The sequence below is a fragment of the Leucoraja erinacea genome, chromosome 3, assembly GCF_028641065.1.
Source record: "Leucoraja erinacea ecotype New England chromosome 3, Leri_hhj_1, whole genome shotgun sequence".
In the NCBI taxonomy this organism is placed as follows: domain Eukaryota; kingdom Metazoa; phylum Chordata; class Chondrichthyes; order Rajiformes; family Rajidae; genus Leucoraja; species Leucoraja erinaceus.
In genome coordinates, this window is record NC_073379.1 from 54,859,458 (window position 1) to 54,873,898 (window position 14,441).

Below are 14,441 nucleotides of genomic sequence, written 5' to 3' on the forward strand. Positions count from 1 at the left end.
ATGTGCTATCAACATCGTCACTGCACCCTTTAATAGTTACTGTCACAAGTTACTGATAAGCTGGAAACAGCTTCCAGAGACAATTTCCTTGTGTCATGTCAGTCCATTTTAGATCATTAGTTTGTAAATACAAAATTTCATTTAACATTCAGAAAGACAGGCAAGTTATTTAAATCAACTTAATTTTATGCAACATACTGAGTGTATAGTTCAACTGTGGTAACCGCAGCTGTGACTCTTTTAACGATCCCAATAAATCCTCTTTAAATCACAGACAGGAAGAGAATTATGCAAATGATATATTAAGCAATCTTTGACTGAATGCAGTGTTCTGTGAATGCTGGATTTTCAACAAAAAAAAATTGGAATAGTCACGTCTGCAAATTATAAAATTAACAATTAAGATTCAAGACTAAAATGGCTTATTACGAAGAAAACCAGAAAGAAAATTTACAAGTTTATTAAAGAATTACAGCATAGCCTACTTCATACAGATAAGGTACACCATTTACAAATTACACAAGTTACATGATGATTCCAAAAAATATAAAATGTAAAAGTTATTATAAACAACTACTATAGAACAATGTGGTTCATTTATTCATGTTTTTTTAAATATGTATTAATTATGTCAATTTTTAGCTTGTGAAGTTTACCTTAATATTGGCAATGGCAATTTAATTTAAAATTGAATTTAAATTTGCTCCATTTCAAACTTCTATGATGATGTTTGACCATCATACATATAATTATTCTTATTTGACATACAAATTATTCTTAAAATTCACTCACTTGTGGCTGTCAAGTTAGGAAGATCACACTTTAGCATAATTTATTATGTATATAGAGCGAGGAACACAGACGACTCAGTACATCCTTTCTCAACCTACATGATTGGTACATTACAGGGATCCTCTCAGCTGACAGTGTCCCAAAGTTGAAGTAAAGATATAATTAGTTTTTTTTTTAAAAAGAAAACTAATCCCTAAAAAGGGATATCCTCTGCATGCACACATTTTCAAAACAATTTGTTTGTTGTGGTCAGTGTATACCGAAGCAGCTAGGTTAAATTAAACTGAAAGAAAAAAACTGTTTAAGCTAGTGTCATTAAAATAGTAAATGCTACAAGATAATGCTATAATAACAAAGTATTCCTTTAATAACAGTTCAAGATTAAAAAAAGACTTAAACCAATTAAAATTTTGACCAGTTAGATGTTGGAACTGGATAAAATATCTTCAACTAAGCGTTTGTAAACCCAGGCATCACCCTTTAGTCGCTGTCTTCTGATACCAATCACTTCAGGCTTGCTGAGCTGACATATCTCCAGTTCAAACTGCATAGTGACCTTTCCAAATTCTGACCTAGTCCGGCATTTTAAAGTATAGCTGATGGAGAACAAGGTAATGATTATACAATATGAATACGGAATCATAAAATACAGATTATTTTAAAATTCTGTTATTGCAAAATTAATTCAGCTCAAGGAAATTGGCTTAATGCAGCTAATGAGAAAAGTATGAAAGAAATAGATTGAAGTATGCAGTTTATAAATCATCCATTGAATGACTATCATTCCTTGGATGCACACGCACAGAAGATTTTTATGCTGTGACCACATTAAGTTTAGTCAAAACAGATAGAAGTAAGTCATTTAAAAGCTCAATCTCATCAAGGATCATGCTGTACTTTAATTGGTGTGCGGCATGATTCAGGAGACATTAACTAGTGATATTATTGCTTTGTAATCACTCCCAATTACCTGCTTTGTTTTTTTTTTAAATGACAGAAGACAATTCTCCATATTGTTATGCTAAGAATTATTAAGCCTATTATATTTGAAGCCCATTAATTGATTAAAAATATTTTACAAGGTAACATAACAAAATCCTCAAAATAACTGAAGATAACATAAAATATGCTGAAACCGAGAATGGAATTCCACTAATAAAATGACTGATTCTGGCGCAAATTACACCCAATATTGTTTCTATTTTGAAGAATATATTTTCTTCACTTTCCCACTCCCTCCAGAATTTTCACTCAAACACAATTGTGAACTATCAAATACAAATCTCCCAAAAATAAAGATTGCACTACCACATATGGTTGAAATATCACAGATGTATTCAAGTTAAAGTAAAAAAGCACAGGAGGAATCTACTCATGTGCAACACTCAATTAGTGCTCTTGAAAGCAATGTGAAAGAAGAAAGACAATACAATTATTTTGGAATGCATTCATCCAGATAGCAATGTTAAATGACCTACAAGTATTAGCAGATCCTTAATAATATTTTGGAAATTGAAAAGCTCTCCACACCATGTTCACGGGTAGAAGTTAATGCAACTTACAACCAAAGGTTTATTTTACAAAAGTATTCTCAATGTTGCAACCATGTCTAAATGTTGGTACATGGAGTAATTAATACAATAGCACCATCTAGAGGAAGCAAAATAACCTGATTTCCTGAAAGCTGAGAATGGAAAGGAGACATAAAAAATGTAAGATATGCTAACAAAAACACAAGCCATGCGCTGACCTACCATAACAGATTTTCCAAACGAGGAGTTTAATAAAGAACTAGATCGTGCGGACCCGTTGGGTCCCATTCCCCCAATGCAATATTCCACCACTCTCCCTCACCTCCCCCACTGCCTTACAACCTGCGGCGTCACACACTAACCACCCCCCACACACACACTATCCCACCCCCCCATACTGGGAAAGGAAGATGGAAGGGAGGAGAGAGGGGGGAGAGGGGGAGGGGGAGGGGGGGGGGGGGGAGGGGGGAGGGGGGGGGGGGAGAGGGGGAGGGGGGAGGGGGAGGGGGGGGGGGGGAGGGGGGAGGAAGGGAGAGGGGAGGAGAGAGGGGGAGAGAGGGGAGAGAGGGAGAGAGGGGGGGGGGGGAGGGGGAGAGGGAGAGAGAGGAGGGGAGGGGGAGAGAGAGAGGGGAGGGGGAGAGACCCGAGTCGAGGCGCAAGCGAGTGTTGATCAAAGGAGCACCAGTTGGGCCGACGCGTCATCAGCTATGATCTTTGGTCGACCGGCGAGCGAGCGTCGACCAAAGGAGCGCCAGTTGGGCCGGAGCAGTCTTCAACTATGGTCTTTGGTGTTCAGTCGACAGGGTGACTTTTGAACAACGGGGGGAGGAGGGAGAGGTGGGAGGTGACGTCAGTCGCAGCGCGAGCAGATGGCAGGCAGGCAGATCCATTGTCAAGTCATTAGCAAAAAACAGGCGTTTTGATTTTATGGTTTGATCGGATTTGTGAAGATTTTTACTAATAACTCAAGAAATAAAGCATGACATTTTCAGGTAAATTGATTTTGGGCAGGGGGTAAATCTCTACCGGAATATGCAAGTTTTTTCCCGTTCGCGCGTCGTTTTTTCGAGAAGATGTGAAAACACACAAACAAATAAATACACACACACACACACGCACATCCAAGATCAGAGTTTTATAGTTATAATAAGGTTATATAGAAAAATATCCTAGACCGATTGGGTCCCTGTCACGCAGGAGGTCTGGTCCCCAAATGCAATATTCCACCACTCACCCTTAGCCCCCAACTGCACAGGTGTGGCAAACTGGTTCCTGTTGTGACGCCAGAGATCCCCGTTGTGACACCAGTTGTGACGCGAGTCACGGCAACCCTCCCCAAGTGCGCCTTGCCATCCCTCTTCCTACCCCTATCCTCCTCAATTCCCCCTCAGCCCTAGCACTCCCCCTCCTCTTGACCCTCCTTCTTTCCCCTCTCCTCCCCTCCCCCACCTCACCCTCCCTCTCCCCTACCCTCAGTCACTCCCTCCCTACACCCTCCTCTCCCTCAATCTCCCTGGTCCCCACCGCGGCTGACAGGTCCCAGACACAAGTCACTGCAGCCCTCCCCATGTGCCATCCCTCTTCCCACCCCTATCCTCCTCCATTCCCCCTCATCCACAGCACTTCCTCCTCCTCCTCTTCACCCTCCCTCTTCTTTCCACTCTCCTCCCCATTCTCTCCCTCACCTGTTGTTTAGTCTGCTTACACACGACTGTACTGCCAGACTCAATAACAACTTCATCAACAAGTTCGCAGATGACACAACAGTGGTGGGTCTCATCTGTGACAATGATGAGTCGGCGTACAGGATGGAGGTGGAGCTGCTCACAGGATGGTGCAAATCCCACAACCTCATTCTCAACGTGGGAAAAACTAAGGAGATGGTGGTTGACTTCAGGAGGGCGGGAAAACAACACCATACACCTCTGCACATCGATGGAGCTGATGTGGAAAGGGTCAGCAGCGTGAAGTTCCTAGGACTCCATCTGTCAGATGACCTGATGTCCACAACCAACACCACAGCACTGGTCAAGAGAGCCCAGCAGCGACTACACCCTCTCCGAAGACTACGTAAAGCAGGTCTCCCCACTACACATCTACGAACTTTTTATAGGGGGACAGTCGAGAGCACATTAACCAACGGCATCACTTCCTGGTTCGGGAGCTGCAAGGCGTACGAACGGCACCAACTTGACAGGATTGTGAAGACCGCCAGCAGGATTATTGGTGCTCCACTCCCTTTCTTGCTGGACGTATACAGGAAGAGATGTATCAACAGAGCCATCTCCATCATCAAAGACCCCTACCACCCATCGCATCACATATTCTCCATCCTGCCATCTGGGAAGAGGTACAGGAGCATTAGCTGCAAAACCAGCAGGATGCTCCTCAGCTTCTTCCCGCAGGCTATAAGACTGATAAACGGACTTAGCCCCCTGCCAAAGTATCGCGCACCAACCACCAACCTGGACACACTGCAGCAGCTGTCGATCAGAACGCCTGTTGATGTTTAGTAGAGAGTAGAGTGTTTAATTTAATTTGTTCATGATATGTATTTTTATTTCTATTTACTTGTTGTTATTTGTACTGCACACTGAACGGACACTGGTTGAGCAACGTTTTTTTGTTTCCTCTGGGTATGTGAGTACTCAGGAAATAACAATAAAGATATACTGATACTGATACACCTCTCCCCTTCCCTCAGTCACCCCCTCACTACCCCCCTTGACGTCATTGTGAGGTGGAAGCTGCTAAAACTGATTTTTTTAAATGTAAATGAGATTCCATTGTGATGTCATTGTGGGGTGGAACACTGCTGACACGCAGTTCATGTAAATGAGATCCCATTGTGACTTCATATCCCCCCCCCCCGTAACCCTATGGGTCCCACTTGGTCTAGTATATTCCTAAAACTCTCATCCCACACACAAAGTATCTACCCCCCCACACACACAATAACACCCCCCTTGATATTATATTAATATTATTCATTTGCTCCTTTTACCCCATGCCCGCCCTATCCACTCACGCATAGCCCACAACTCGCAGGCAAGCGCGTGGAAGAACGGCATGCAGACCTGATCTGTACATTTTTATTTAGTTCATGTTAGGCAGTAGTCTCCAAAATATGGCCCGGGGGACAGATCAGGCCCACCACCTGATTTTTCAAGCTCAGATTCGAGTCGGAGAACGCGGCGGCCCGGGGCTGCTCCTAGTGTTGTTATCGGTTAGATCCCTCGAATTGTCAGAGCCGAGACATCACTGGGCCACCATGAAGAAGGGTGCAATGGTGCGGGGGGGTTCTAAAACATAATGGTGGAGGTAGTTGGGGATTAAGGAAAAAATATTCTGTCTGACTTATTCTCAGTCCTTAAGCAGAAAGTCTTGGAAGTTTTGGTTATTCAGTAAATAAAAAATGGTTATTCAGTAAATAAAGTCACCAAGCAGGTCAACAACCTCACAAAATGAATTGTCAAAAATCACTAACTACCAAATTAAAACAAAGACAGTTCAGTTTATAGAGCTACGATTGGGATATGTTACAGTTGAAACTAAAATAACAACATTGAAATTTAGCATTAGCTAGTAAACACTTCTATCAACAATTAATAACAATCTGAACTCAATTTATATTTTTGGGTCAAAGGAGGTTTTATAGAATAACAATGGCTTGTGTGTAAAAGTGTTGCATTTTGTATGAGAGAAGTGTTTTTGAAACGTATTTGCAAATATAACCGCACTAATTCACTGATTACAGTGGAAAACATTCAAACTGTGAACCCTGTGAGACGCAAAGAAGTGTTAACAGTGAGTTTTAGGCTTTTTTTTAGTGCACTGGTACCTTATTCAGGAGTTATTACCTTAAGTACTTCAACACTGAAACTCTCATTGATATTTTCACTGCAAATTCTCGATTAGTTATAAAAACTTACCCCTTTTGCACAAAGGTTACACGCTTGATAGGTAAAATTCGAATTATTTCATTCAAAACCTCATCTGCATTCAACATGGTCGTTGTTGTCACATTATATTGTGCCTGTAAAAATAAGCATGATGTTACTGCAATTCTGGGCATTGCAGTTTCAACATATGGCGGTATCAAGTCACTGCACCAAATATACTGTAATTTATTGTCATATATGCACAAATGAGGTACAATAAAAACCTTACTACTTGCATTATCACAGGCATGTGGACTCGGATAACACACAACATAAATTATATAAGATATCAAAAAGGGAAAAGACTAAAAATAACAAGACATTAGTGCAAGACACAGTTAGAAAAAAGTCCACGGTAGTGCAAAGTTAATCTGTACTGTTCTATCACTAATGGATTTAAACGGCTTAAAATCCAGTTTCCTACTGCTTTAGTTCTGGCAACAGATTTCAGATTTTTTTCAAAGGTCTAAACAAGCTTATAAAAGTATTCTCCTGCATGCTGCCAGCATGTCATCTCACTCCAGCACTACCTTGAATGGGATTACAAATTCACAGAAGTTTCTCTATTTTAACCAACAGACATTGAACACAAAGTGCAATTCCAGTGTCTGAAGAAGGGTGTCGACCCGAAACATCACCCATTCCTTCTCTCCAGAAATGCTGCATGTCCTGCTGAGTTACTACAGTTTTTTGTGACTATCCAAGTCTGTAATAATTGATTTAATTGAATTAAGTTTGTAAAATCAACCACATAAATTTTAAGAATCCATTGGAAAATAACAGTTAATACTGCCAGAGAAAATAGATATTAAAGTCTTGGATAATCCCCAAATGAATAAATATTTAAAGTAAATCAGGTTGGAATGATTAGAGCATCCACATTATTCTAAAACAAATTACTTTAAGAGTTCTTGGGATAATGGTGTGAATTACTCTCTATACCAGACTATAATATCAAGCCAGATTACATTGCTGCAAGACCAGTGAAAATTCAAGCAGCATGTTGGTCAGCATTTCAGGTAGTATAGCTCAAAAATGAACTGTATACTTGAGATATTATCTTGTATCTTCAGTCTCACAGGACTGATTTAATGCAAGATGTAATTTGCGATATTTTCCCCATTAGACATTCCCATTTGACAATACAGACTTTGATGCTCAGTACTAATCTGTTACAAATTATAATAATTGCATTCATATCTTTCTTCCACATCCCATTTATGAAGACAATTCAATTTTATTTAAAATGAAACAAGATTTAACTTTTAACTGTGTATTAAAAAAACCTTGCCCTGCACATTTCCTTTAAACTTTGCCTCTCCAACCTTGAAGCTTTGCCCTCCAGTGTTTGACATTTACCGACTATCTACCCTATCTATGCCTCTCATAATTTCATATACCGTATTTCCCGGCAATGAAGACGCACCTGTGTCGAAGACGCACCCCCATTTTAAGTTGCTAAATTTAAAAAAAAAAAGGCTGGTGGGACAGGATCAAGGGTTTCAGCAGAAAGAAAGATGTGAAACTCCTTCAAGGAGGCAATCTGGACCGAGGAGCCTACATCTTCGCCTGTCCCACAATGCGCTGTGCGGTTCAAGTCTGAGTGACGGAGACATCCTGGGAGAGGGAGAGGGAGAGGGAGAGCAAGCCAACCACCACCTCACCTGCCCCACACTCCAAAGACGTGCAGGTTTGTAGGTTAAGTGCCTCGGTAAATTTTAAATTATCCCTAGTGTGTTAGATGGTGCTAGTGTACGGGATGATTGCTGGTCGGCGCAGACATGGTGGGCCAAAGGACCTGCAGTTCCCAGGTCGGCTCGCCTGCCCCGGGATTGGCTGTAGCGGCCAGGTCGGCTGGCAGGTCTGGCTGTAGCACCCAGGTCGGCTCACTTGCCCCAGGTCTGGCTGCAGTTCCCAGGTTGCCTGCATGCCCCGTGACTGGCTGCAGTTCCTAGGTCAGCTCGCCTGCCCTGGGACTAGCTGCTGTGCCCAGGTCGGCTGGCACGTCTGGTTGTAGTTCCCAGGTCGCCTGCATGCCCTGGGACTGGCTGCAGTTCCTAGGTCGCGAAAACAATATGAAAAAAAATACGCCTGCGGGCCAGGTTGCCGACCTCTGTCCCAGATGTTAGGCCTCATTGTGCCCACCCCGGGTTTTTAAAAGCGATTTGGCCCAAGTCTATCTTCCTTGGCTAACAATCTAACCTTCGGCCTCCAAGACGCAGGTACGTTTTTGGGCCTTATTTTAGGGTATAAAATAGCGTCTTCATTGTGGGAAATACTGTAGTTCTACTGGGGGAGTGGGGGAAAGAGCTTCAGGTATTTGGACTATTGGGATCTCTTCTTGTGCAGGGATGATCTATACAGAAATGGGTGCGAGCAATACTTATATGCAAGCGCAGTTTGAAATCACAAAGATGGCGTTGAGGCTCTCGAAGAGCATCAAGGTGGTTAAATCAGGGTCTGATGGGATCAACGCCGGATAATTAAGAAGGGCAAGAGAGGAGATGGCAGGAGCCTCAGCTAAGATCTTTCCATCTCCTCCAGCCACAGGCAAAGACCTCGAGGACTGGAGAGTAGCCCATGTTGTTCCTTTGATTAAGAAGGGAAGGGGATAATTCAGGAAATTATGCGCTGGTGAGTCTCACATGAGTGGTAGGAAAGCTACAGAAGAGGATTCTTGGGGATAGGATTTACTCCCATTTGGAAAAGAATTGCCTAATTAGGAAGAATCAGCAAGGCTTGGTACATGGCAGGGAATGTCTTACTAACAAACAAGTTTTTTTGAAGAGGTGACAAAGGTGATTGATGTTCGTAGGGCAGTGGATGTTGCCGATGTGGATTTTAATAGTTAGATTAAACGAGTACTTACCAGTATGAAGTTTGATCTGTATTTTATGAGGAGTTACGGTGAGGGATTAAGTGAAGAACCCAGCAGGTACTGCGCATGCGGCATACTTCGAAGCAGCGGTGTGGAATCACAGAATAGACACAATATTTGAAGTAAGATAGTAAAGATCACGAGACATCAGTTTATTAGCTTGATCTATATAATGAGGGTGGGAGCGGCGGGCACTTAATCCCTCACCGTAACTCCTCATAAAATACAGATCAAACTTCATACTGGTAAGTACTCGTTTAATCTAACTATTTTACTTCGGAGTCACGTGAGTGATTCCGTGAAGACTTCAAAGGTCTGTGATTTCAAACCGTGTAACAGTTTTTATTTCACTCACTGCCGAAGTTTATGAGGGAGGAAGTGTTATCGTAATCAACCAGTTGATCTGCTTTCAAAAGAAACAGAAAGGTATTTGTTAACAATAACAACATAAAAGAGCTCCTCTGAGCTTAAATTAATATTGCAGTTGGTAATATTCTCCTGCAATTAAATCAGGTTTATCAACGGTTTATAATAAAAACAAAATGTTCTGAACGCCGTTCCCTTGACCATTCTGCTGTATTGAAAATGTGGTCAACCGGGATGTCCATTCGTTCAGCCGCTGATACCAATGCTGCCCTAGTGGAATGGGATTAAATGTATTTATTATCTATTCCGGCAGCTTTCGGTACCTGTTTGAGCCACCTTGGAGTGGTTTGGCTCGTACCCCGTCTTGGGTTACTGTGGTTGACCCATAGGCTTTCCTCTCCCTCTAAGATTGTGGGTTGTGTCTATATATAGTAGTAGATGGGTCACCACACTCAACCTGGACTCTGGTGGGTAGGCCCGGAATCCCACCAGTGAATTGGGCGTTCCTGGTCCATATAGCCATATAACGACTACAGCACGGAAAACACAGGCGATCTCGACCCTACTAGTTCGTGCCGAACTCATAATCTCGCCTAGTCCCATATACCTGCGAGTTAGATTTTACCAGACCTAAATATGAACGTGATGCGTCTGGGGTAATCACCATGTTATCCAGTCTGGTTTATGGAGTGACTGGACTCTGTGAGCGTGTACGAGAGCCATAAGCATGAGCGTTTTTTTAAAAACATAGATTAAGCAAGCTGAGGGATCTGGCTGGTGCCATCTCTGAGACATGTCAATGTCACACCAATATCCCATACATGGGTATATACCTGGGTGTTTGGGGCTTATATTATAGTTGCCCTTCATACCTTCAGTGGATGGGATCCCATGCTCTGCTGACATGCTGTTTTAGATAAGCAGATAAGGCGCTCCATGCTGTATTTACGGCACTGTAACTCACCTTTTAGTCATGGTGTAGATGTTCCAGGAACTCCAATACGTCAGTGGTTGAATAGTTCGTTGTCCCTGCGTCGTGGCAGTATTTTACCCATGTTAGCTTTTAGTGACTGTTCGCAGGGATGCCGACATGGTGGTAATGGTTCCTTTGGATAATCCCAGTCCCTGGTAAGGTCTATTCAAACCCTGCACCCAGGAGTTTGATGTTTCCCTGGCATGGGTGGCTAGTGCCTGATACTGGGTTGAGTCAGCAACCATGGTCCACTAGGGAAATCCATAGGTGACTCGCCCACCGTGTCGTGATGAACTGGGAACCATGGCTGTGTAGGCCGGTCGGGCACGTTCAATATCTCGGAGACAGATCCCTCTGTATTGCGAAGTGCCCGTCTGATGAGGCAGAAGGGAGGAAGGCAAAGCAGAAATTCCCCCTTCCAGCGTATAGGCATCTATCGCTGCTGCCTCTAATCTGGTTCCTAAGTCACATACATGGGTTACTGGTGATTCCGTCGTGTGCAACCAAATTGATATCTGGCTTTCAAACTGCTTAATAAATTTAGCAGATATTTAGGGTTTGACATCTATTGAATGTAATCATGGATTTTACCCCGTGACATGGTGTCTCCCACTGTGTTCTAGCTTCCTAGGACATAGGCAGCTGATAGTTAAAATGTCTTTTGACACACCATTGCCAGATTTGTTTGACCAATTTGTTGCACAATAATGATTATTATGCTCCCCATATGGTTGATATAAGCCACCACCATAGTATTATCAATCCGTAACCACATATGTACGTGCTGCATTTGAAATGCATATGCTTTTTAGCCCAATAGGCGATCACCAATCCCAAGTAGTTGATGCCCGGTATGTGTAGTAACGATGTTTGTGAATTGGTCCATCTGTTACCTGTGCTGGATATGGAGTTTAGTTGCTCCCCAGCCTAAAGTACTGGCATCGGTTTTTAATAACCAGGTTGGGATTGGTGATGATAATAGGGCTGAAAACTATGCCAAATATGTCGCCCACCACCTTAATTGTGATGTAGCTTCAGTGGGTACATTCATGATTTGATTATAGTGACCCAAGTGCCTTGGCAAAGTAACAGTCATATGGACGGAATTATTATTGAAGCCCAGATAATCCTTGGTAGTTAACGCTTCAGTTCTGGTTTATCTGGGCGTGGGATAAACCTCAGCTTTAGGGAGCTGTTTCGTAGCTAGAACTGCTGCCACAGCTAATTCCTTTGTTTCCCCTAATATGAGGATATCATCCAATATATGCCATGATTATGCTTGTTTTCTTAATATTTTCATGGCCATTTATAATAGTTTAGGGCTGAGGTTAGACCATGGGGAATGCTATATGCTCCCATAGTTGCCCTAACCGGGATATCCATTATCCAGGTAAAAATTTTTAGGTAGGTATATATGATCCTAGTGTATGGGTATAAGATAGTTAGCATCTTCCATTTCAATGCTCCCCATAGGTATCCTAGGGAGATCAGATGTCTGGCAGTGACAAGAACCCATGTCCATCTTAAAGTGTATATACTCAACAGATTTATTTAGTGATATTAGATCAATGATGATGCTACATTCACCATCTTTTGTAGTTTTGGTGAATATATTCGATACAAATTCCAATGGCTCATGTTTACTCCCATGATCCGTTTAGTAATGAGCCTTTCTAGTTCAGCTTGACCTTCTCACTTCTCTTTTCTTAGGGGGAGAAAATGCCCTTTGGGCGCATTGCTGAACTGGCGGTAATATGCCCAATTTGAATTCGTTTTTATCCTCTAAGACTGTTGAGTATATTTTAGTTATTTGTGACAGCATCCCATGCTTTATCCACAAGTGTAAATGCCCCCCCACGCAGTTAGTAGAACACCCTTGTTTAGTGTAAACGGGAGGAACCAGACTACCTACCTCCATGTTTGTTGTTTTTTCATGAAGGCGTAGTTTGCTGGTATGCTGGTGCTGTCGGTGGGGCGGCGCATCTTCCCACGGCTCCGCTCTGGGCCCCGTCTAAAAAGAACTTTGGGGGTAAAGTGAAGCGGTCGCCAGGCTTTCACCAGTCCTTGTTTGATTCACTGGTGGATGCCGAGGGGTGCTGCCAGCTGGGTGTTGGATGCGATGTCCTGCTCGTTCCATGGCCTGCCTTCATGAGGCGCACAGGTTTATCTGCCTCTCTTCCCGCAGCAGCGGTTTGCATAGCCCCATATATTTGGGGTTGCGGGCAGGTCTATATGCACCATTGTTCAGTCGAGTATCCCAAATTTGGGAACATCTTAGGCGTCAGCACCCTGGTAGTGCAATGGGATAGTCTCATCCTGGGAGAGTATAATCCGTGGAAAAGGCGAGCAAAGGCGGTAACATCTTGACCCTTCTGTAGAATTCGCTGCTTGTCTGCGAGTCTGCTGACCCAGCTGCCTGCGGATTTGCCTCTGGAAAGGCCTGCTCCTGCAGGACTTTTGTTGGGAAGATGGTCGCGTGGAGGAGCCATGTAGTGGCCCACGACACCCAGTAGCTCTTCCTGATCCTGCTCCCCTGGCATACTGCTGTTCTCGTCCGCCTGCCCAGCGTTTAAGCCAGCCCAGCCCTGGCCTCCTTAGCTAGCCTCAAAAGAGGGAGCAAAAGGGTGTGCTAAATTGGAGGAGGCATAGCTCAAACTCCGCTGTTGCATCAATCCCTTGACAAGGGAGATGGCTAGTGCAATAGCACTGGGGTAGGAGTCAGCTCCCTTGGCATTCAGCCAGTGCCCCTTTTCTCCTGGAGGTGAACTCCATGACCTCCTCTGGCTTGGGGAGACAGACATACTTATTTTTGCTGTCTCCAACCTGTTCCAGTTTTGGAGGAAGTTGGTTCCTGTAGAACCTGTAAATTGGGAAGATTTTTCTCTTACCTGCATGTAGAGGCTGCCTGCCGTTTTCCAGGCGGCGTTGTAGCGGTTCCCGGGCGGTGATTCTCCTGGTTAGGAGTCTGCAGGGCTGCCGGTCGGGTTTTTTAAACTTCCCGCCGGTCCGCCGCTGTTACCAAACAGCTGTTCAGCGGACCGGCATAGCGCAGCTCCTTGCAGCGGTCCGCAGCGTTTGCGGTCCGGGTAGCGCTTTTGGTCTGCAGCGTTTGTGGTCCGGGTAGCGCTTTTTCCCCGTCCACTGTCGGCTCCACGCTGGAGTCGAAACGGGGGCCGCTCACCATGCCTCTCTACTTTGCTCCCCCTGGAGCAAAAACCACAAGGCCCGATTAAGGTAAGTACTTACCTCTCGTTCCTTGGATGCGGGAGCTAGCCCGACTCCCGCTGGCCGCGTTGCACAGCTGTGCGATAATGCCGCATGCGCAGTACCTGCTGGGTTCTTCACGGAATCACTCACGTGACTCCGAAGTAAAATTGGGCATTTAATAAAGTCCCCCATGGTCGGCTGATCCCAGTAAAATCCAAAAAGGGTGGGGACAGCAAGGTGTGACAGGTGGTGGAATCGTGTCATAGTCAGAGAGTAGGAGACCAATAGAAATCAATCGTTATAACTATATTTTACATAAAATAACCAAGTTGAAATAAGCTTCAACATAAAAAGGTGTATTAAATTTTAATTTTAAAAGACTTCTAAAATGGAGATACCTGCAAACTACACACTTGCTCAAATAATCAAAAAAAAATCTGGATCACCTACCTTTTATCACCGTGTCTGCTCAGAAATTTTCTGCAATTATCTTTTGATTCAAGAGCCTCATCTTAATGAATTTACAAAACTCTAATCTTTTAAACCCCTTTCTAAAATAAAAAGGTGCATGCACCATATTTGAAAATATCAGAATTGGACGTGTGCATATTTCTTTCTTTCAATTTAGAATTCACAGTTTCACAGAAATAAAAGCATAATTTTATTTAGTTTGGGGTGAAGTAGCATTTGCATTTTAACAAAGAGAAATGGGAAGTTTTGTGTTCTCAGATGTGAATGCCATTAACTTGATA

General features: G+C 43.4%; 1 protein-coding gene across 1 annotated transcript in view; it reads right to left on the minus strand.

Moving 5' to 3' along the window:
* Nucleotides 1-444: 444 nt before the first annotated feature.
* The window catches only part of melk (maternal embryonic leucine zipper kinase), a 77,680-nt gene continuing 63,683 nt past the window's right edge, over nt 445-14,441 (minus strand). Inside the window, exons 17-18 of the mRNA XM_055632721.1 lie at nt 6,257-6,360; nt 445-1,388 (exon numbers count right to left, since the gene is read on the minus strand). Coding sequence (XP_055488696.1) covers nt 1,211-1,388; nt 6,257-6,360 — 282 coding nt within the window. The 3' untranslated portion in view covers nt 445-1,210. The remainder of the gene's footprint in view (nt 1,389-6,256; nt 6,361-14,441) is intronic.